Below are 24565 nucleotides of genomic sequence, written 5' to 3'. Positions count from 1 at the left end.
TTTCCCTTTCCCTTTCCCTTTCCCTTCCTTTCCTTTCCTCTCTTCCCCTCCCTCCCTCTCTTTCTGTCTTTCTTTCCCTTCCTTCCTTCCCCTCTTTTTCTCTCTCTTTCTTTCCTTCTTTCTTTCTCCTTTCTTTCAACAGGGTTTCACCCTGTCACCCAGGCTGGAGCGCAGGCTCCAATTCCTAGTCTCAAGCAGTTCTCCCATCTCAGCCTCATGAGTAGCTGGGACTGCAGGCATGTGCCTGAGTGATTTTTATTTTTTAATTTTGTAGAGATAAGATCTCTCTGTGTTGCCAAGGTTCATCTAGAACTCCTTGGCTCAATTGATCCTCCTGCCAAAACATCCCCAGATGCTAAGATTACAGGCATGAACCACTGCACTTGACCTTGGGAGTTTTCAATATAAATCTGAATTAATTATGTTGGGGTGCTCAGACCCAACACCAGGTTGTGGGGGGCGATGAAGTCCGGCAGAGTCAAAGGAATGAGAAAAAGTTTGAGAGAGAAAGTGGGACCAGGGGGCCATCGTGAGTGTGGAGGCTATGAAGGCCCCAAGCTCCGGGAGCCAAAGAAACAGGTAGTGAGGATATGGGGGTTGAAACAGTGTATCAAGTGAATGAGAAACATATGGCTACTTGAGATAATGAGAGTGATGGAAGCAAGGAGCCAGCATGTCTAGCAGGTATGCAAGCCCTGCCTCAACTTCTGTCCCAACACTCAGCTTTTCTCCCAACAAATTATCTTTTCCTCTTTCCCTCAGTACAATAAAGTCCAATTACAGTCCATTACTGTTCATTTACAGAGCAACTCATCTTCCTTTTTCTTTTCTCTTCTACTTTCCATTGTATTCTTATGAAAATTAAATGAAATAACACAGATAAATGCTACTAAGTAGAGTGATTTATACATAATAATTGCTCAATAAATGCTAACAGCAGCAGCACTAGCAGCAGTTTATTAGTATTTCAAGATTGCTGTGTTGTCTAGTGGGCCAGGTTTGCATGCCATTATGTGCCTGGTCTAGATGACCTCTATACTCCCCAAAGTGAAATATTATGTTACCTTCACGCTAACAGCCAGTGAGCTCCCCAACTCCTTCTCCCCAGTTAATTAGCTATTTTATAGAACATTTCTCTACTGTGCATGTGCTAGAGGTTACAACTAAAATACAGTGGAGAAAGGGTGATTGCAAGATCAGACATGACACCTCATTGTCTCAGATTCATCAATTCATTTTGACTGCTGTCATGATTCGACTACCCCCAAAAAGCAGATTTAAAGGCAGGGGTTTGTGTGTAAGTTGTTAATTTGGAGGTGACTTTTGGAAAGAGAGACAGACGAAGAAAGGAAGCAAATAAAGAATGCATTATCAAGGGATTTGCCACTTTGGGCAAGTGGAGTGTGAGCTCACTGAGCAGCTCTGGGAAACTATGAAGCACACACCTCAGCATTATCCCCTGAGGGGTGAGGGAGCTGAGGTATTAACCCAACAACTCTCAGTAATCATTAGTTGAAGAACGTTTTTGGGGGGAGCTTGTTCCCTGGCCCTTTAGACCTGCCCTACATGTGGCAGAGTGAGCTCTGGCCACCAGAAGGAGACCTCGGGTAAAAGGGACTGGCACCAGAAGGAGCCCTCAGGTAAAAGGTTTAAGTCAAAGCAACTTGCAAGGAAATAGCACACGCCAAGAAGATACATGCGGTGTATCGTCAGCATCTGCTCTTGTTACCCAACTTATGAGTATGCCGTGTTATGTGTATATACTCATATAACAAAGCCAGATCACAAAACATCTGCAACTCCACTCTCTTAACAACAGACTGTGGACCCCTCACCCTTGCCTACTAGGTGCCCCTTTATGCTCCTGGGTGAAGCCAGTGATACCTTTTTAGCATTCTGCTGCCATGCTCACTGCAGTAATAGGGGCCAGTGTCACTCTTATTACTTCACCTGTTTTATCTTTTGTGAAACTCAGCCTTTAGCCAGAATAGTCTGAGTGGCTGGTCTAGCAATTGCTTAACGGTGAGTCTCCTTCAGCTCATTTCTCTCAAGTAATTTGATTTCATCGTGCTATCAGAATTGCTTTTATGGGTTGGAAGGAGGCCTAGGGGGAAGAGGTTGACAAAAGCTGTTTTGAGATTTAAAAAACAAAAAAACAAAAAACAATGTATTGCCCAGTACTTCCCATCACACCCTCCATCTATACCCTCCAGTCTCTCCTCCCCATCCATGGTAGGCTGTGCATGTGTGTGTTTCAGAGACATTAAAATAACAACACACAATTAATCTCACATTTGTATTTCTTTTCACCCGAGCTTGAAAATATACTGTTTCATTTCCTGCGATCCCCACAACAGAACTTATGTGCTAAGATGGAAAAATATTATGACTATGTTCTCTGAAATTATCAAGCAAAGTGTAATTTTGCATTGATAGTCAATGTTGACAATCCCCGTTCAACTGATGTCCACATATCGATCAACCCAGTGATACATCCTTCTCACTCAGGACAATCATAGGTTTCTATCAATGCAGAAAGTCTCACGTTTGATAACTTCACAATATTTTTATTTTGAGGGTGTGCATGTGAATAAAAATAACACGGCGCCATGCTTTCCTCATTAAAGTGTTGGCAGGAATAGAGAGCTCAAAAGTGGGTGTGAATTTCATGTACAGAGTTCAAGGGAGTTTGATTTTTTTAAACTAATGCTCCTAACTTCTGATTATTCTGGATATTTATAACACTACAGTACCAATTTGGAGCTTTTAGTCACTTGAAAGGCTGGTTAGTATAGCAACTACTTTCTAAATAATATGCAGTCTACACAGGGATTTATGATTTCATAAAATTGCTAGTATTTTATCACAGCTTTGGGCCCCGTGCTTGGCTAGGCAGAGTGAGGGTATGGATGAAACCCCTTTGAAGTAAAAACCACCACAAAATACATTGTTCAGCTGAAAATAAAATGATTGAGTACATAAAGAATAGTTTTTAGATTTGTGAGTTTTGCCTGGACGTTGGTCTCTAGAGTGCTGTCTTCTTACAAACTGCAAGAAAGGCAGTTAAAACTGAGGTGAGACCTGGCAACAGATATAGAAGGGGATGTTGAGGGAAGCTCTGGGCAGACTCCGAATGGTGCATGGGGTTAAGGTTTTAAAGCCTGGCTTAAATACACCAAATTATTATTATACCAAAATTATGTTCAATTTTATTTTAATTTCTTTTTTTGTAGTAAGAACCTCTTTGAAATTATTGATTTAAAGTATCACCATATGCCTTTCTATGATATGGTAATCTATAGCCCCAAATAGACTTTCTTTTTTTTATTTTTTCTTTTTTATTGGGGAAGGAGCTCATTAATTTTTTTTTATTATTATTATACTTTAAGTTCTAGGGTACATGTGCACAACGTGCAGGTTTGTTACATATGTATACATGTGCCATATTGGTGTGCTGCACCCATTAACTTGTCATTTACATTAGGTATATTTCCTAATGCTATCCCTCCCCCCTCCCCCCCACAATAGGACCTGGTGAGTGATGATCCCCTTCCTGTGTCCAAGTGATCTCATTGTTCAATTCCCACCTATGAGTGAGAACATGCGGTATTTGGTTTTCTGTTCTTGAGATACTTTGCTGAGAATGATGGTTTCCAGCTGCATCCATGTCCCTGCAAAGGACACGAACTCATCCTTTTTTATGGCTGCATAGTATTCCATGGTGTATATGTGCCACATTTTCTTTTTTTTTTTTTTTTTTTGAGGCGGAGTCTCGCTCTGTTGCCCGGACTGGAGTGCAGTGGCCGGATCTCAGCTCACTGCAAGCTGCCCCTCCCGGGTTTACGCCATTCTCCAGCCTCAGCCTCCCGAGTAGCTGGGACTACAGGCGCCCGCCATCTCGCCCGGCTAGTTTTTGTATTTTTAGTGCCACATTTTCTTAATCCAGTCTGTCACAGATGGACATTTGGGTTGATTCCACTATTCACTATTGTGAATAGTACCGTAATAAACATACATGTGCATGTGTCTTTATAGCAGCATGACTTATAATCCTTTGGGTATATCCGCAGTAGTGGGATGGCTGGGTCAAATGGTGTTTCTAGTTCTAGATCCTTGAGGAATCGCCATACTGTTTTCCACAATGTTTGAACTAGTTTACAGTCCCACCAACAGTGTAAAAGTGTTCCTATTTCTCCACATCCTCTCCAGCACCTGTTGTTTCCTGATTTTTTAATGATTGCCATTCTAACGGGTGTGAGATGGTATCTCATTGTGGTTTTGATTTGCATTTCTCTAATGGCAAATGATGATGAGCATTTTTTCATGTGTCTGTTGGCTGTATGAATGTCTCCTTTTGAGAAGTGTCTGTTCATATCCTTTGCCCACTTTTTGATGGGGTTGTTTTTTTTTTCTTGTAAATTTGATTCAGTTCTTTATAGGTTCTGGATATTAGCCCTTTGTCAGATGAGTAGATTGCAGAAATTTTCTCCCATTCTGTAGGTTGCCTGGTAGTTTCTTTTGCTGTGCAGAAGCTCTTTAGTTTAATTAGATCCCATTTGTCAATTTTGGCTTTCATTGCCATTGCTTTTGGAGTTTTAAACATGAAGTCCTTGCTCATGCCTATGTCCTGAATGGTATTACCTAGATTTTCTTCTAGGGTTTTTATGGTTTTAGGTCTAGCATTTAAGTCTCTAATCCATCTTGAATTAATTTTCATATAAGGATTGAATTAATTTTCATATAAGGAGTAAGGAAAGGATCCGGTTTCAGTTTTCTACTTATGGCTAGCCAATTTTCCCAGCACCATTTATTAAATAGGGAATCCTTTCCCCATTTCTTGTTTTTGTCAGGTTTGTCAAAGATCAGATGGCGCTAGATGTGTGGTATTATTTATGAGGGCTCTGTTCTGTTCCATTGGTCTATATGTCTGTTTTGGTACCAGTACCATGCTGTTTTGGTTACTGTAGCCTTGTAGTGTAGTTTGAAGTCAGGTCACATGATGCCTCCAGCTTTGTTCTTTTGGCTTAGGATTGTCTTGGCAATGTGGGGTCATTTTTGGTTCCATATGAACTTTAAAGCAGTTTTTTCCAATTCTGTGAAGAAAGTCATTGGTAGCTGAATGGGGATGGCATTGAATCTAAAAATTACCATGGGCAGTATGGCCATTTTCACAATATTGATTCTTCCTATCCATGAGCATGGTATGTTCTTCTATTTGTTTTCGTCCTCTTTGATTTCACTGAGCAGTGGTTTGTAGTTCTCCTTGAAGAGGCCTTTTACATCCCTTGTAAGTTGGATTCCTAGGTATTTTACTCTCTTTGAAGCTATTGTGAATAGGAGTTCATTCATGATTTGGCTCTGTGTTTGTTACTGGTGTATAAGAATGCTTCTGATTTTTGCACATTGATTTTCTACCCTGAGACTTTGCTGAAGTTGCTTATGAGCTTAAGGAGATTTTGGGCTGAGATAATGAGGTTTTCTAAATATACAATCATGTCATTGGCAAACAGGGACAATTTGACTTCTTTTCGTAACTGAATACCCTTTATTTCTTTCTCTTGCCTGATTGCCCTAGGCAGAACTTCCAACACTAGTTGAACAGGAGTGGTGAGAGAGGGCACCCCTGTCTTGTGCCAGTTTTCAAAGGGAATGCTTCCAGTTTTTACCAATTCAGTATGATATTGGCTATGGGTTTGTCATAAATAGCTCTTATTATTTTGAGATGGGTTCCATCTATGCCGAATTTATTGAGAGTTTTTAGCACGAAGAACTGTTGAATTTTGTCAAAGGCCTTTTCTGCATCTATTGAGATAATCATGTGGTTTTGTCTTTGGTTCTGTTTATATGCTGGATTACGTTTATTGATTTCCGTATGTTGAACCAGCCTTGCATCTCAGGGATGAAGCCAACTTGATCATGTTGGATAAACTTTTTGATGTGCTGCTGGATTCTGTTTGCCAGTATTTTACTGAGGATTTTTGCATTGATGTTCATCAGGGATATTGGTCTAAAATTCTCTTTTTTTGTTGTGTCTCTGCCGAGCTTTGGTATCAGGATGATGTTGACCTCGTAAAATGAGTTAGGGAGGATTCCCTCATTTTCTATTGATTGGAATAGTTTCAGAAGGAATGGTACCAGCTCCTCCTTGTACCTCTGATAGAATTCAGCTGTGAATCCATCTGGTCCTGGACTTTTTTTGTTTGCTAGGCTATTAATTATTGTCTCAATTTCAGAGCCTGCTATTGGTCTATTCAGGGATTCAACTTCTTCCTGGTTTAGTCTTGGGAGAGTGTAAGTGTCCAGGAAATTATCCATTTCTTCTACATTTTCTAGTTTATTTGCATAGAGGTGACTCTCTGATGGTAGTTTGTATTTCTGTGGGGTCAGTGGTGATATCCCCTTTATCATTTTTTATTGCATCTATTTGATTCTTCTCTCTTTTCTTCTTTATGAGTCTTGCTAGTGGTCTATGAAATTTGTTGATCTTTTCAAAAACCCAGCTCCTGGTTTCATTGATTTTTTGGAGGGTTTTTTGTGTCTCTATCTCCTTCAGTTCTGCTCTGATCTTAGTTATTTCTTGCCTTCTGCTAGCTTTTGCATGTGTGTGCTCTTGCTTCTCTAGTTCTTTTAATTGTGATGTTAGGGTGTCAATTTTAGATCTTTCCTGCTTTCTCTTGTGGGCATTTAGTGCTATAAATCTCCCTCTACACACTGCTTTAAATGTGTCCCAGAGATTCTGGTATGTTGTATCTTTGTTCTCATTGGTTTCAAAGAACATCTTTATTTCTGCCTTTATTTCGTTATGTACCCAGTAGTCATTCAGGAGCAGGTTGTTCAGTTTCCATGTAGTTGAGAGGTTTTGATTGAGTTTCTTAGTCTCGAGTTCTAGTATGATTGCACTGTGGTATGAGAGACAGTTTGGTATAATTTCTGTTCTTTTACATTTGCTGAGGAGTGCTTTACTTCCAACTATGTGGTCAATTTTCGAATGAGTGCAATGTGGTGCTGAGAAGAATGTATATTCTGTTGATTTGGGGTGGAGAGTTCTGTAGATGTCTATTAGGTCTGCATGGTGCAGAGATGAGTTCAATTTCTGGATATCCTTGTTAATTTTCTTGTCTCATTGATCTGTCTAATGTTGACAGTGGGGTGTTAAAGTCTCCCATTATTATTGTATGGGAGTCTAAGTCTCTTTGTAAGTCTCTAAGGACTTGCCTTATGAATCTGAGTGCTCCTGTATTGGGTGCATATATATTTAGGATAGTTAGCTCTTCCTGATGAATTGATCCCTTACCATTATGTAATGGCCTTCTTTGTCTCTTTTGATCTTTGATGGTTTAAAGTCTGTTTTATCAGAGACTAGGATTGTAACCCCTGCCTTTTTTTGTTCTCCATTTGCTTGGTAGATCTTCCCCCATCCCTTTATTTTGAGCCTATGTGTGTCTCTGCATGTGAGATGGGTCTCCTGAATACAGCAGACTGATGGGTCGTGACTCTTTATCCAGTTTGCCAGTCTGTGTCTTTTAATTGGACCATTTAGTCCATTTACATTTAAGGTTAATATTGTTATGTGTGAACTTGATCCTGTCCTTATGATATTAGCTGATTATTTTGCTCACTGGTTGATGCAGTTTCTTCCTAGCATCAATGACCTTTACATTTTGGCATGTTTTTGCAAAGGCTGGTACCTGTTGTTCCTTTCCATGTTTAGTGCTTCCTTCAGGATCTCTTGTAGGGCAGGCCTGGTGGTGACAAAATCTCTCAGCATTTGCTTGTCTGTAAAGGATTTTATTTCTCCTTCACTTATGAAACATAGTTTGGCTGGATGTGAAATTCTGGGTTGAAATTTATTTTCTTTAAGAATGTTGAATATTGGTCCCCACTCTCTTCTGGCTTGGAGAGTTTCTGCCGAGAGATCTGCTGTTAGTCTGATGGGCTTCCCTTTGTGTGTAACCCAACGTTTCTCTCTGGCTGCCCTTAACATTTTTTCCTTCATTTCAACTTTGGTGAATCTGACAATTATGTGTTTTGGAGTTGTTCTTCTCCAGGAGTATCTTTGTGGCGTTCTCTGTATTTCCTGAATTTGAATGTTGGCCTGCCTTACTAGGTTGGGGAAGTTCTCCTGGATGATATTCTGCAGAGTGCTTTCCAACTTGGTTCCATTTTCCCCGTCACTTTCTGGCAATCCAATCAGACGTAGATTTGTTCTTTTCCCATAATTCTGTATTTCTTGGAGGCTTCGTACATTTCTTTTTACTCTTTTTTCTCTACACTTCTCTTCTCATTTCATTTCATTCATTTGATCTTCAATCGCTGATACTCTTTCTTCCACTTGATCGAGTCAGTTACTGAAGCTTGTGCATTTGTCCTGTAGTTCTTGTGTTATGGTTTTCATCTCTGTCAGTTCTTTTAATGTCTTCTGTGCATTGATTATTCTAGTTATCCATTCACCCATTCTTTTTTCAAGGTTTTTGGTTTCTTTGCGCTGGTTATGCAGTTCCTCCTTTAGCTCTGAGAAGTTTGATCGACTGAAACCTTCTTTTCTCAACTTGTCAAAGTCATTCTCCGTCCAGCTTTGTTCTGTTGCTGGCGATGAGCTGCGCTCCTTTGGAGGGGGAGATGCGCTCTGATTTTTTGAATTTCCAGCTTTTCTGCCCTGCTTTTTCCCCATCTTTGTGGTTTTATCTGCCTTTGGTCTTTGATGATGGTGACGTACTGATGGAGTTTTGGTGTGAGTATCCTTTCTGTTTGTTAGTTTTCCTTCTAACAGTCAGGACTCTCAGCTGTAGGTCTGTTGGAGTTTGCTGGAGGTCCACTCCAGACCCTGTTTGCCTTGGTTCGGCAGCGGAGGCTGCAGAAGATAGAATATTGCTGAACAGTGAGTATTGATGTCTGATTCTTACTCTGGAAGCTTCATCTCAGGAGTGTACCCCGCCATGTGAGGTATGAGGTGTTGGTCTGCAGCTAGTGGGGGATGTCTCCCAGTTAGGCTACTCAGGGGCCAGGGACCCACTTGAACAGGCAGTCTGTCCATTCTCAGATCTCATCCTCCATGCTGGGAGATCCACTGCTCTCTTCAAAACTGTCAGAGAGGGACTTTTACATCTGCAGAGGTTTCTGCTGCTTTTTGTTTAGTTATACCCTGTCCCCAGAGGTGGAGTCTACAGAGCCAGGCAGACCTCCTTGAGCTGTGGTGGGCTCCCCCAAATTCGAGCTTCCCTGTAGCTTTGTTTACCTACTTAAGCCTCAGCAATGGTGGGCACCCCTCCCCCAGCCTCGCTGCCACCTTGCATTTAGATCTCAGACTGTTGTGCTAGCAATGAGGGAGGCTCTGTGGGCGTGGGACCCTCTGGGCCAGGTGTGGGATATAGTCTCCTGGTGTGTCATTTGCTAAGACCCTTGGTAAAGCACAGTATTACGGTGGGACTTACCCGATTTTCCAGGTGTTGTGTGTCTCAGTTTCCTTCAGCTAGGAAAAGGAATTCACTTCCCCCTTGCACTTCCCAGGTGAGGCAATGCCTCGCCCTGCTTCAGCTCTCGCTGGTCGGGCTGTACCCGCTGACCAGCGCCAACTGTCTGACACAACCCAGTGAGATGAACCCTGTACCTCAGTTGAAAATGCAGAAATCACCCGTCTTCTGTGTCTCTCACACTGGGAGCTGGAGGCTGGAGCTGTTCCTATTCAGCCATCTTGGGTGCACCCACCCCCAAATAGACTTTCATTTTAAAGTTTAAGATGAAAGCTAATCTGTTGCTTCTGACTCGAAAAAGGACAGTTTTACTGGTAGAGCAAGTCATGTCTATCTTTATTTTAGCAGAATATGCTAGAGTTCTAGTAAACATGATTGAATTTTATATCAGGTGAACAAAATTAGATTCTACATGGGAGCCTTTGGACAAAGTTAAAGATAATAGGGAAATATCAATAACAGTAAAAAACAAAAAGTAAATAGAGAGGAAAATTGTCCACAACAAAGTGAAAACCAGATTCACTGTAACTGTATTGGCACCATTCTGGGTTTTCAACAATTCCAAAAAACGTGCAGTTTGGAGGTGGGGTAGAATCTTCAATGAATCTTTATTGCTGTATCTTTCTGTAGTGAAATTTGATGAAAAGAAATATCGGCTTAATAACCAAGTGACAGGAAAATGTCCACCTAATGAGTTATTTGATGTGCTATGAAAGAAAACTACTGTAAATTCAACTTGCTGTTTCACTTCTGTGTCTTTTATTTAAATTGTCTTGATGGTCTGTTGACAGAATTTGTCCTTTCTTGGCTTAGGAACATCACTGCTTTGCAGTGAGAATACAGGCAAATCATAAAACTTGTCTCAGCTTCTAGTTATAAAAAGTATTGAATAGCCTAAGGCTATCTTTAATAGCTTGAAATGTGGTCAAGAGAATATAATTAGAAAGTACATCTCAACATGTTAAATAAATAAATCAGCAGAGATTATTAAAACACAGTATTTTAAACTTTCATATACTTCTGGTGGGAGTGTTACTGGCACAGCTGCTTTGGAAAACTGGCAGAATCTCCCAGAGTCAAGCATAACATGGGGTCCAGCAGTCCTTCCTCCTGGATATATACTCACCAGAAACATGCTTATGTCCACCAAGACATGTATGAGAATGTTCATGGCACCTTTATTCATATTAGTCTCATACTGGGAACAGTCTAGTTATTCATCAACACTAGACTGGATAAACAGATTGTCGAATATCCATACAATGGAACGCAACACTACAATGAAATGAGCTACTGTTATATGTAACGCCATGGGTAAATCAGGCAGGCATAATTTTGAACAAAACATAGACAAAAAAGAACACACACTATATAATTCTATATATGTGAAGTATAAAAACAGACAAAACTAACCTTTGATCATAGAAGTCAGAATAGTGATTATTTTGAAGACTGGGCATTGACCCAGGACAAGGCAGCTTTCTGGGTAGTATTAGAAGTATCTTATAGCTTGAGCTGCATAATGGTGTGTGTGTGTGTGTGTGTGTGTGTGTGTGTGTGTGTACAGTATATAAAATCTTTGTAAGCACTTTCAATACAAAGTAAATAAGAAAAAATCATTTATTTATTGTATAAGTCAACTTTCACATTTACAACAAAAGTTAATTTTATGAATCTATCCTAATGAATAGAAAACTAAGCTTTAGAATTCCAGTAGAGGCAAAGAATCTGTGCGCACCTGGGTATACACACATACAACTCCCTGCATGCCTGACCCTAAATTATTCATGGCTTGTTCGGCCTCATTGACCCTCATACTTGGAAGAGATTTCCCATGTCATCTAATTCAGTGATTCGTCTGAAGCTTGTCTGTAGCCTCCCCTCTGTGTGACCATTCTACTTTTGTGAACAAAAGTCCCCTGGTGACCAGAATATGTTGTGATGTTCTGAGGAAGTCCTTTCTCTCTTGGGAGTCCATCCCTAGGCTAAAATCTGTCTTTGTCCATTCATTGGTCTTATTTGTAACCCCAGAGGTCTTGCAGTTAAGTGGGGAAAGAATTGTCTTGCTGTTTACCCTGAACATCATGCTTTATCTTGTATATCCATGTCCAACGAAAGCAGGCATACTTTCAGGGATATTCATCTTGATATTTTTCTACCCCTTTAATTAACCACAATACATCTTCCTATCAGGAACTAGATTTTCTCATAAATCTCGATATTTTTCCCCAGGAATGAAAAGGGATATGAATATAACTATCTGTTGAGTACCTTCTTAGCATCCCTTCCTCCTCCCCATACTCACTCTAAGGTTAAACACTCCCAGCAGCGAGCCTTTTCCTGTTGTCAGTATGTACGAAGATCCACAAGTCTGTAATCCAGTCAGTCATTCAACATCTAGTTATTGATCATTCTCTATGTGCCGGCAATGTTTCAGGTATCCAGTGATAAGCAAAGACAGATGTGTTATCCACCTGCCAGGGTTTTCACTCTATTAAGGTTATTAATCACATATTTACGTAAGTAAATGTAGAATTGCAACTGTGATGGGTCTGTGAGGTAAAGGTACATGGTGTTATGGAAACACAACATAGGGAGTCATCAATGTCAGAGAAGCCTTTCCTGAAGAAGTGACCACTGAGCAGAGGACAAATGAAATGGAAATACACTAGGAAAAAAGGAGGATAAATGTCATTTCAGAAAGGGGAAAGAGCATGAGCAAGGCTTTATGACAGGAAGGCAAAATAAAAATATCACTTTCAAAGATCAGAAAGAAGGCCAGTGTCGTTGGAGTGGAGAAGACAAAGAGCAAAGCAACATGAGAGGAGACTAGAGAGACAAGAAAGGGCCAGCTCATTCAGGTGAGAAATGTTGCCATTAACCTGGGGAGTGGCTTGAAGCTAGAGTTGGCTTCAAATGCTTGTGAAAGAGTATTCCTTGGAAAGTAACTGAGCAAACAAACTAACAATGAGAAAACAGGTTTTGAGAGAGCTCTGTTTAAATTAGTAACTTTGAATCGGGAATGTTGCATCAAGGTCCAGGGCACGATTCATGGAGGAGGTTGTTGTGGAAGACAAGCGGGTCAATGGACTGGCTAGGCGCGGGGTGGGTCACTCTCGTGGATGTTGAAATCACACAGGGTTAGAGCGAACCTTGAGGTTAAGATGAAAATCATAACTCAGTGCCAGATGCTTTGATGAATATGAGTGACCAGGAAGTCACAAATTATTGAGAACTGACCACAGTTGCCATGGTTCTATGACAACTTGTATAATTTCTCTGTGGGGAATTATGTCTTCTAAAGGTGAATGTTAATGCTGATGGTCGTTGCAACTGTGTGTGATTGCAGTATTTATTAGTTTTATATAGCCCTATAATTTTATGATTTAAATACTTATTCAACATACCTAAATTTGGAGAAGAATTTTATGAGATGAGAAAAAATAAGAGAAAACTGAGACATAAATCTAGAAAGGCCCCGTGGGGTCATTGGAATGTGTAACACTAAGCTAAGGTGCCCGTGTTTATTCTGTGTTGGAGAGTCAATAAAGGCTGCCTCTGTTTTGTGTACGGTTGAGGTGTAATGCTAACTATGCTGTAGGAAGAATCACTTGAAAGTGGCTTGCAGGATAGATTGGAGAAGGGAAGGAAGACCAAAGGAGCACAGGTGTCAACTACCGTTGTCTGGGTCAGGGCTGATCAGACCTTGAAAGAAATCAATGGGGAAGGGAGGAAAAGAAGGCGAGGTGGAAAATAGTTCAGAGGGAAAATGCCTTTAGGACTCGGTTACCAGCAGGGAAGGCAGTCAAACATGGCGGTAACTAGGAGAGAGGTAAAGCCATAGACAGAAACCAGAAAGCCGGGGGCGACATTCATTTTAGGTAGGAGCATGTATTGCACTTCTGATGCTGAAGCATATCAAAGGGAAGTATGCAGGCGATTATAAATGTAGGTGTTAAATTCAGGGCAGAGATGGACAGAAAAGGCCTCCTATGGTTAATCCCCTAACAGCAAATGCCCATCCTGGCCTCCTTCTCCTTTTTTTTTTTTTTTTTTTGAGATAGAGTCTTGCTCTGTTGCCCAGGCTGGAGTGCAATGGTGCAAACTCAGCTCACTGCAACCTCTGCCTTCCAGGTTCAAGCAATTCCCTGCCTCAGCCTCCCAAGTAGCTGGGATTACAGGTACTCACCACCACGTTTGGCTAATTTTTATATTTTTAGTAGAGATGGGGTTTCACCATCTTGGCCAAGCTGGTCTTGAACTCCTGACCTCATGATCCTCCCACCTCAGCCTTTCAAAGGGCTGGAATTACAGGCGTGAGCCACTGCACCTGGCCACCTCCTTCTCCTTTGCAGCTCACCCGTACTCTCATCCTGCTTTCCTCTCCACTTCATTTTTCCTAACCTTTCCCATTGATTCCTCGGGACTCACAGCTTATTTCTGAGGATAATGTCTCCTTGGTTCCCCATGTTACAGCTCTCTTCCTCAAATATTCTATTATTTCCTGCAAACCTCACACTTCTTTCTTGCTTAGTCCTCTTTATCTGTGTCCACATACCCCTAATACACTTGTTATGCTGCATTTTGTTTGCCTCTTTACTTGTCTATTTCCTCCCCTAGACTTTGGGCTTTTAGAGGACAGTGACTCAATAAAAGTATGACATAGCTACTTATGTGGGGTTCAGTAATACTTTTTAACTTTAAAGAAAATTTAAGGGTTTTACATTTTGATGCATTCATTTAAAGAAAACGAATAGGATTAAACAATTCATAACAAATGCACAATCCCAAATGTGATATACATTACAAAGGTTCAAGAACTTATGTACATTTTCTATATCACAACCATTGCCTCTAAGGAAAATGAAGCTTGGCTCTGATTTGTTTTGTCCCCTTTCGTAATGCACTGTCTGGCAAAGTCTGTAGAAACCTAATCAGCAAAGCAACACATACTCTTGGAAATGGGGACAATATCTGTCTTTTTCCTATCCTCTCATTTTTTTTCTGAAGACCTACTGAGACCTGAACTATCAGTTTGAACTACTGGAATACATATTTGCCTTCCAATAAAACTGGGTCTTTTAAGTCTTGGCTCTCTCCATTTCTGCAACATCTCTCTCTTTCTGCATCTGTATGGACAATGTCCCAGGGGACTCTGGACAAGAAGATATCTTCATAGACAAGCCACATAAAGAAAAAAAGAGGGCTGAGTTTAGGATGCTGGGAATGGCACACATTTAATGAATGTTGCTAGAAAGAAGCCAGGAAAGAATTGGTCAAACAGGAAGAAGACATGGAAGAAGGCAGGGTTGAAAAATTCAGGAGGAGAAGCCACACACTCATAAAGACAGAAGTAGATCGATGGTTACCAGGGGCTTTGGGTGACAGATTGGGGAGTGACCATTAATGGGTACAGAGTTTTGTTACGGGATGATAAAAATATTCTGGAATTAGTGATGATGGCAAGACTTTACAAACATGGTACAAACCACTGAATTGTAAACTTTCAAGCAATAAGTAATAAAATTAAAAAAATTAAAATATGTGAGAGGAGAATAAAACATAAAAAACTAGTCAAACACATCTAACACTAAACACATCTAACAATTTAGCTTGAAGATAAATTGAAAGGTGATGGGATTCGGTGATTAGGAAGCCAGTGGTGAGCTCAATGAGAGTAGTTTCAGTAGCATAGTTACTCCTATCTCTTCTTCTTCCTGCTCCATAAATATATAAATTGATGAGATTATTCCTTCACATACCATCACTATTGGCAGAATGTTTGATGATTCTGTGGGTCCAGGAATATGTTTGGTTTAGATCACCTAAGGTGACATTCTGAATGTGTTTTGGAGACTCTGAGCATGTACGCTCCTGCTCCCTAGGACAAAGCATAAGACTGTCATTCTTGCTGCCCTTCTAAAACCAAACCTGTACAACAAGACCTGATTAGCTCACACTGTCTCAATTACAGGCATCACCTCGGATGGCCCCAAGTGAAACAGGGAATACCCTCTTTGAATTCTGACAACAGGTTTCTGTGATATGGTTCATTGGTGGAGTGCTGCTGGCCTTGTGACTGGCAGAACTGACCCTGGGCTAACTATATGTTTTCTCTGAGACACATGTACTTTTTTTTTTTTAAGCTGAGGATAATAAACTTTAATCTGACCCTTCTTACAAGAAAACAATACGAAAGTACATTGTAATCTATTAAGCATATATAAATATGTTTTTAATTGACATTGTTATAAGATTAGAAACACAATTAAATTATTTTTAAACTCTGTACTGGTGTAGGACCAGCTCTCTTAATGCCTGTGTGTAGGATCACAGGCTTCATATCCATGTACATCTTACTGAGGCCTATACTTATTGACTGAATTGAATATTGTTTAAATGAGAAAACTCCAGTGTCGTAGCGTGATTAACCTCTCTATTGCCTTCATCTTTTGTTGTTCATTTGTTTTTTTCTGCTCTTCATCTAGGCTTTCCGAACGAGCCTGCTGCAGTCATTGCCCTCAGCACCATTAAGGAATGGCTTGCCAAGAATCACCATGAGGTAGGAGGAACGGCATAATCAGTGAACATCCAGGATAATGTAATTTGATGCTCAGTTCCCCCCAAAGAAGCACATAAATGTTATAAATATCAACTAAACCTAGTCATTGAGCCAAGCCTAGCTGACCATTCGTCACTTGGGTTACATGAGTAATTAAATATTTTTCTGTAGTTGATAGAATGCAGTAACTTTATTGATCTATTTGGTGAATTGACCAGATTCATTTAGTCATCTAATTTTTTTTCCATCTGTGGATAGTATGGGTTAAATGTGTGAAAAAGAGAACAGGATGGATTTAAGAATAAGGAGTTTTCCTGTGCTATTTTCCTTAGAGCTAAGTTATCTTTGTTGACTTGAGGTTCCCGGTGTACAGTAATTGTTTGGTGTCTGTGTTCTTTGGATTTATAACTAATCACTTCCCTAAAGTCACGTCTGAGTGTGAGATTGAAGTGGGCTTGTGTAATTGATCACAAAATCGTTATGAGCAGGATTTCTTATGAAACTAAATGCCTTCATCAGAGTATTCATCATGTCTCCTATTCTGCTTACTTAATAAGATCTTTGCAATATGTTTAGTGATGAACGGGGGAATTACTCAAGTAAACAAAGCAACAAAATAACTAGAGACCATGGAGCTTTGAATTTCAGAGATTTGTTGATTTACATATTGTAACAGCTAGGAGGTTTCAGACAATGCACAATCTTATGCATTTTTCTTCTGATTTTGTTTTTCTCCTCAGTTATTCACATAAGGGCTATAAAAATTGTGTTTCATTTTATGGTGGACCATGAATTTAGCTTTTTTCCTTGGGTAGGAGATGAATTATTTGGAAATAATTAGATATGGAAACAGGTGACGGGGCTTTCAAATGAGAGAGCACTTAGTACTTTTGTGTGTTTGAAGAAACAGCAGTGTCATTTTCTAATTATTGTAATTTCAGCATTTCTTGACCACATGGCCAAACCTATCCATTTTGGTGCCTGCCCTTTATTTTCCTCTTACTTTGAAATGTATAAATATGGCAACTTCAATTTAAAGGATATCTTCAATTACCTCAAAGAAGCAGAAGAAAAACAAATAGCTAAAACATCCAGCTTACAAAACATGTCTTTGACGTGTGTTATTTTCTTTTCACAAGAACCTTATGAAATCTCTAGGGTAGGTATATGTTATCTTCATCCACATTCTCCCTCAAAAGGTTAAATGACATGCTCAAGATTGGAAAGTCACAGAACCAAGAGACTGACCCAGTTCTCATAACTCACTGGACATTCCTTATTGGAATGCCATGGAGGCCAGAAAGAGAAACTCAGTTCCTTTAAAAGCCAGTTATCTTCAATATATCGCTTGGTCATAGTAAATGTTCCACACCTGGATTAACTGCTTTGCAAAAGTGTTGCATGAGTGAAAGTTGATAACCGAGCAAGTGTATCAGTGCATATCCATCATTTCTACTAGAATAGTAATCCAAAGATATGCCCCACTGGAGGAAGTTTTCATGTGTCATCTTGGCATGTGATGGACAAACGCATAAACTCATATCATTCAGGATGTGGTGATGAAGAATAAATATGTTGGTCACATGTACAGCTCATCAACAAATTCTACTCATTGATTAAATTATAATTATAGCTAAATTATACAGAAAGTTATTTTCCATAGAAATTTTCTAATCTAGTGTTTTCTGGTTGATTCACTTTTCTACCCTGTCTTTAAGTCTATTCTTTTGCTTTCATATCGTTTTATTTTTCTGCTAATTTCTTGGGTACATTGTAGAAAATATAGATAATTTGGACTGAGAAACTCAGTTATTGCTATTGCAACTTTAAACATACCCTGTGCTGATTCCCTTTTTAAAAAGACCTCGAGTTTCAATATGCTAATTTAAGCAAGTCAATTTGAACACATCAGGTTCTTCTAAATAAATGAATTCTAATTGGTAGGTCATAGATAAAAGCTAAATAAATTGATTAGCAGTATTTTGATTTATTTTTTGCTCTGTTAAAACAAAGAAACAGACTAGGTTAAGGACTTATAAAAGAGTATTGCTTCTAATTGTTTTGTCTTCATTGCTGTATTATTTTGATGTTCTGATTGTTTAAGGTACATATTCATTAATTCACTCATTTGATAAATATTTATTGAATCCCCCTAAGCAACAGATACTTTTTTATATTCCAGGAACAGAGCACTGAAAAACAAAATCCTTGCTTTTTCATATTGGTAGTCTAGGAAAAAAAATTATGTTTGCTTAACATAAATTAAGCAAATAAAAAATAAAGAAACAGGGAAGTTCAAAGAGTGCTTTACAAAATAAAACAGGGCAATTGGAGAATGTGTTTTTAGGTAGAGATTGTGCTGAGGACATAATCTTGGAATACAAATTTGTACAATGGGAAGGAGGAAGCCAAGCCATACAGAAGTCTTGAGGTAAAACATTCCACACAGAGAGAACCACAGGAGAAAAGCCTGGAAGACAGAATGAGCTTACTTCTTGCTAGCAATGGTGAGACCCAATGTGGTTGAAGCAGAGAGATGAAAGAATGGCAGGAGACAAGTTTGGAGAAATAGACAGAGTCAGATTATAGGGTCTTGTGGTTCATAGAGAGACTTTGAATTTTATTTTATTTTATTATTATTTTTTTTAGATGATTAACAACCATCTCAAATAGTATATCTAAAACAGAACCCTTTTATCCCCCCAGACTTCTCTTCAGTGATCCCAACTTCTTACCACCTCCATTACCACCTCTTTAGTCTGAGCATCATCATTCTTTTGGATTATTGCAGTGACCTCTCTGTCTTCCTGCTTCCATTTTTGTCCTTTGCAGTTTTTTCTCTACACTGTTACCAGAATGGTCTTTTATTTTTATTTATTTATTTATTTATTTTAATTTTCAATAACGTTTATTTATTTATTTATTTTTTTACATGTGCATGACGTTTATATCATGTATAACTCCCCAATGCAATCCCTCCCTCCTCCCCCCTCCCCATGATAGGCCCCAGTGTGTGATGTTCCCCTTCCCGAGTCCAAGTGATCTCATTGTTCAGTTCCCACCTATGAGTGAGAACATGCGGTGTTTGGTTTTCTCTTCTTGTGATAGTTTGCTAAGAATGATGGTTTCCAGCTGCATCCATGTCCCTACAAAGGACGCAAACTCATCTTTTTTTATGGCTGCATAGTATTCCATGGTGTATATGTGCCACATTTTCTTAATCCAGTCTGTCACAGATGGACATTTGGGTTGATTCCAAGTCTTTGCTATTGTGAATAGTGCTGCAATAAACATACGTGTGCATGTGTCTTTGTAGTAGAGTAATTTATAATCCTTTGGGTATATACCCAGTAGTGGGATGGCTGGGTCATATGGTACCTCTAGTTCTAGATCCTTGAGGAATCGCCATACTGTTTTCCATAAAGGTTGAACTAGTTTACAATCCCACCAACAGTGTAAAAGTGTTCCTATTTCTCCACATCCTCTCCAACACCTGTTGTTTCCTGACTTCTTAATGATTGCCATTCTAACTGGTGTGAGATGGTATCTCATTGTGGTTTTGATTTGCATTTCTCTGATGGCGAGTGATGATGAGCATTTTTTCATGTGAGACTTTGAATTTTATTCTAGTGGGTAGTTGTTGAAGCGTTTTGAGCAGGAGACTAACACATATAATTCACCTTTAAAAAACAAGCCTGGCTGCTCTTCCAAAAAGAATATTTGATATTTATAAGATACCAGAGTAAGAAATGGCAGATCAATTAAGAGGATGCTGCAGTAAATCCAGGCAGGAGTTGAGGGTACTCTGGAATACAGTGATGGTAGAAAACGAGGTAACAAGTATCAAGTTGGGGGTACACTTTGATGAGGCCACCAATAGGACTAGAGGAGTGTTTTCTCTTAGGATGGGGCAGCTTATGCTGCAGTTACAAACTACCCCCAAATCTTGGTATCACAAACAGCAAAGGTGTGTTTCTTGCTCACACTGTTTGTACATCTTATAAACCCAGGCTGACAGATAACTCTACCATGGGAAGTATCATCTATCACATGACAAGAAAAGATAGATAATCAATTCCCTTGTAGAAATGTTTCTACAAAGGAATGATGCATATAACTTTCGCTCACATTTCATTGTCCAGAAAAAGGCGCCCAGGGACTAAGTTCCAGGAGACAAGAAAATGTAGCCTTTTTGTATGTTCAGAATAGAGCAAACTGAATATTGACAAAAATTAGTAATGTCTATTATAAAGGTAAATCAGATGTGCTATAAGGCAAAAAGAGAAGAATCAAGGATGACAACTAAATTTTTGGCCTGAGCTGCTGAGTAAATTTTGGTGTATTTACTGAGATGAAGAATATTGGTATAAGAGCATGTTTATATGAAAAATGTAAAGAAGACAAGAATTGTATTGCCATGCTACAGATAGTTAAGATCTGAAATGATTTTAGATATCTAATGAAGATTTCAAGTAGACAATTGGCTATTGGAGCCTAAAGCTCAGGAAAGAAATAGGAAAGAAAGACCTGGTGAAATTGATCAGATTACCATAACTTTAACTTGGGTTTGGCCTCAGTTCGAGATTGCTTGCAAGAAAAAGAAATATAGTCAAAAGGAGAATGTGTTATATCAGTGAACTACATTTAAAAAAAAAAGTCTTGAAATCCAAGGGCCAGCACTAGAGATGGGTCTCATGAATGATAGAATCCCAAACTATAAATCCAATGAGAACCTAGGTAGCTCATTTTTATTCTCTCCCACTCCATCTCTATGTCTCTCTCTCCCATGTCTCTGTTTCATTATTATTTTCATTTTGCATGTTATCTTTTATTCTCATTCACCTGCTTACATGTGGCCCCATTGTGACTGTGTCTGTCCATCCATGGGTCAATCAGCCCTGACTGGGGCAAGGCCTGGGTTAGATGGATAAGGTTGCATTTTCTGAAGCTCTTAGCTGGTCAGGTTCCCCAAAAATTTTCCTTTAAAAAACAAAAAGGAGGAATCTATGTAATGTGAGTCTTCCATCAGTGGTCATACTTTTCTTATTCAGCTGAGTTTACTATTCAACATTCACAAATTTCATGGTTTGTGGCTGTCATTCCCCATAAATAATCAATGCTGTCATATAATTGATGAGCTTTTACATTTCACCATTAACTTACTCTCTGATTTCTAAACCGTCAGGAAAGTGCACTTTTTCTTTTCCAACACAGTAGTTGATTTGCTTATGTTTAATTTCATAAATCACCACCAGCTGGTGTCGCTGGATGCTTCCACACCCAGAGAGGTCTGACTAGAGTCCTAGTGGTCAGGAGGAAGAAAATCATATTCTGTTGCCCACCATCCACTTGTTTAATTTACCCAAAGTCTGAACTGCGAGGGCACAACATACATTTAAGAGGACTCAGAAACCCTGGGGGAGGAACCCTGCTGCACACACAGCGCAGTGGCTCAAACAATGGCAATTCTAGCAGAAGAGCTAAAACAGCACTTCAACAACAAAAAAAAAAAAGAAGAAGAAGGAGGAGAATTCTCAAAGGCACAAAAATGACTTAGAACTGAAAAACATAATGACTTTTGAGTTGAAAAATTTAAGAAAAAACAAAATAGAATATTCACTACTGAGAACTAAATTATTGCTATGAGAAGATCAGATTGATGAATTATCTCACAACACAGAAGAGAAATACAGAGAAATGAAAATCATGACTGAAGAGGTAAGGTGGCAGAGAAACCCAGGGATCAAACATAAGGCAGGCAGGGTCTGAAGATTACCCACTGGCATTTTCAGCTAAATTAAGTATTAAGAACTTCTGAGTTCAGAAAACCAAAAGAAAAGAATATTAGAGTTGGCAGTAAAAATTGACAGCAGGTAGCATGATACCCTTTCTCTAAGTGCACCATTTTTCTCAAGTAGTAACTTTATTACAGAAATAGGTGAGCAAAATAAGAGACTGTTATGGAAATGAACAGTGGAAATGTGGCCTAGATTTCTAAGTTGGGGTGGCTTCTCTGTGTTATCAAATGCAATTTCATGCATTCCTTATTTTTCATATAAAGTATATGAAAAATATAATTCTTTGTGGAATAGAGATTTCCCCACTCTGCAGCTCCGAGACCCCCTGCTCATATCTGAAAGTTAGCCTAAGAAATGTTTTTACAGTACCCGTTCTATTGTTCTACCCCAGAGACTCATATGGCATTTGGCTATTGGTCTCTGGGACAATGTACATATTTGCCATTTTTTCCACAGAAAAGTAGAACAGGATGCATTTCACTCTTCAGAGCCACAAATGTCCTGATATTGTGAGATATTTGCAAGTCATGGCAGTCGTATTCAATATTTCAGATACCTCAATGGAGCAAGCATCCTACAGCCCATAGCACCATTTTTCCGGTTTCCCAGAAAGTCCTGCTAGTCAGGGGATACGGCTTCTAAGATGAAGATTCTGAGCTGGAAGATCAGTGTATTTCCTGGGAACTTTTAAATGTGGAACCCTAAAGTACTGATCAAGGATTAGTTGTGTCATGAAGGAAACCTGAACCCCTCTCCTCCTACCATCAATTATAAAGAAGCAGATAGATGGACAGAAGTTCAGCGTTCTAGGAGGCTCTAGGTAAAGCTGTGGCCACTTGCAGCTCTCCAAAGGGGAGCCCATGGTCCCCCCGAAGCCCGGCCCCAGCATCATCTCTGTGGGCTGTTGAGGATGGACTCCTTCCTGCTGCACTACTCCAAGGGAATTCCCTAATATTCTCCCTCCTATCTATACCGCTCTCCTCCCCAGACAGATCCCATTGTTCTGGGCTGGGGACAATTCAATGGAGAAGTGTTTGGTTCATCTTTGAAGACCCTTGGCTAGGTCACCTGGCTAGACCTGGAAATCACTGGCAAGGAAAAACCCCCAGCTCTGTATTTTCAAAACCCAAATGGGTTTTCTTTTATGTAGGAGGAAGGTGGTACTTTTCTCTCCTCGCATGCAGGGTTTGGGTCTTTGCCCGATATAATTTTTTTAAACTATGCCTTTAGCACAAACAGATTGTTGTTCAAAATGTTAAATATCATCTACTTGTCATTTAAATAGTTTACTCTGTGCCTTCTGAGGGAAACACAACACCTGTGGTATTGCTGTTTGTCACTTAAAGTAGCAAGCTTACAGATGTGGCAGGGGATCCTGAGGTGCTGTGTATATGTGGCAGCATCGCTTTGAGACAGATGTTCAACTCTGCAATTTGATGCCAGCCAAGGCCCCCAGACCTTACCCAGTGTAGTCTAGACCTCTCGGTACGCTGCTGATAGCCAGAGACAAAAGAAGCTTTGAGTTCATCCTTGATGTCCTTTGGAAGTAGAGACGTTGGTCTCTACTGCGTGGAAGCAGTTAGCCTTGTCACCCTCCCTTGCCTTCCAAAATTCAGGCACATAATTCACAAACTGCTGAAGAAGCTGAACATATTTCTCTACCCCAGAAAACAGAATTAGGAATCCACTGTAGAAATGCACGTCCAGCCTCCTGAGTGGTTCAGATGCTGCTCTCATGCTGATTTGACAAGGTCGAGGACACAGCCACTTGGTTCCTCATTACTGATCACAAAGAAACTGTTGCACTTTAACTTCTGGTGCCAAGACTATTTTTTCCCCCTTCTTGGCAGAGGTCTTTGAGCATATGCGGTGTTAAAAATTGTTTGCCACTTTTATTTCAGCATCACATTATGGATCACCAAAAAAACCCCAGTGTGGGGCCTGCCTTATGTCTCTGACATGAAACGCCTTAGGATCTTTGTGATTCTTTAAAAGGGGGTTTAAATGAAACATGAAATGATGCTTACATTTATGATGGGAAAATTATATATTTCAAAACAAGCTCCGAATTCCTGTGGACTATTATTTACACTTATGCAAAAAGCATAATGTGCCATCCTCCAAATCTATGCAATGCAGGGGTGTGGTTAACATTCAGAGACCTGGAAAGAGCAAATGAAATGCTCCGTGCTCTCTCTCAAGAATGCCTTTATATGTCCACAAACATCATCTGAGTATCATGGCCTTAGTTTTTGGTGGAATTTAGTGTTAAAATTTGTGCACTTGAAAAAACAAATTGCAACATTGAAATGATCACATCCTGTGCAATAATGTGGTTATGGTAATAACAATCATCATCCTAATATGCTGCTATAAAAACGTATCCTTTGACTAGCTCAAACATGACGTTCAGGTGGAGCCATGACACTCATAGGCTGTGACAGCACTGAGGACAATTATTCCCAGACTTTGCAGATACGCTGCGTTGCTTTTGCTCTTCAAGAACCCTGATGACTCACTAACATTTTATATTTTCTCTCTACCTCTTTATTTTTCTCTCCCTCTCTCCCTACCCTTCTCTTTCTCTCTCTCTCTCCTTTCTTCCCTCCTTTCTTCTGTCTCCCTCCCTCTTTTTTCCTTCTTCCCTCCCTCCCTTCCTGCTCCTCTCAATTCCCTCTTCCGTTTTTCCTTCCTTTCTCTTCCTTTCTTCCTTCCTTCTTTTTCTTTTCTCTTCT

General features: G+C 39.7%; 1 protein-coding gene across 2 annotated transcripts in view; it reads left to right on the top strand.

The window, feature by feature from the left end:
- The window catches only part of MACROD2 (mono-ADP ribosylhydrolase 2), a 2183277-nt gene that overhangs the window by 1573360 nt on the left and 585352 nt on the right, over window positions 1-24565 (top strand). For both annotated transcript variants that reach the window (XM_033185566.1, XM_033185564.1), the window contains exon 8: window positions 15959-16032. In XM_033185566.1, coding sequence (XP_033041457.1) covers window positions 15959-16032 — 74 coding nt within the window. The remainder of the gene's footprint in view (window positions 1-15958; window positions 16033-24565) is intronic.

Source organism: Trachypithecus francoisi, unplaced genomic scaffold (genome assembly GCF_009764315.1).
Source record: "Trachypithecus francoisi isolate TF-2019V2 unplaced genomic scaffold, Tfra_2.0 Lachesis_group21, whole genome shotgun sequence".
Lineage (NCBI taxonomy): Eukaryota > Metazoa > Chordata > Mammalia > Primates > Cercopithecidae > Trachypithecus > Trachypithecus francoisi.
This window is presented reverse-complemented; position numbering and strand designations above follow the sequence as displayed.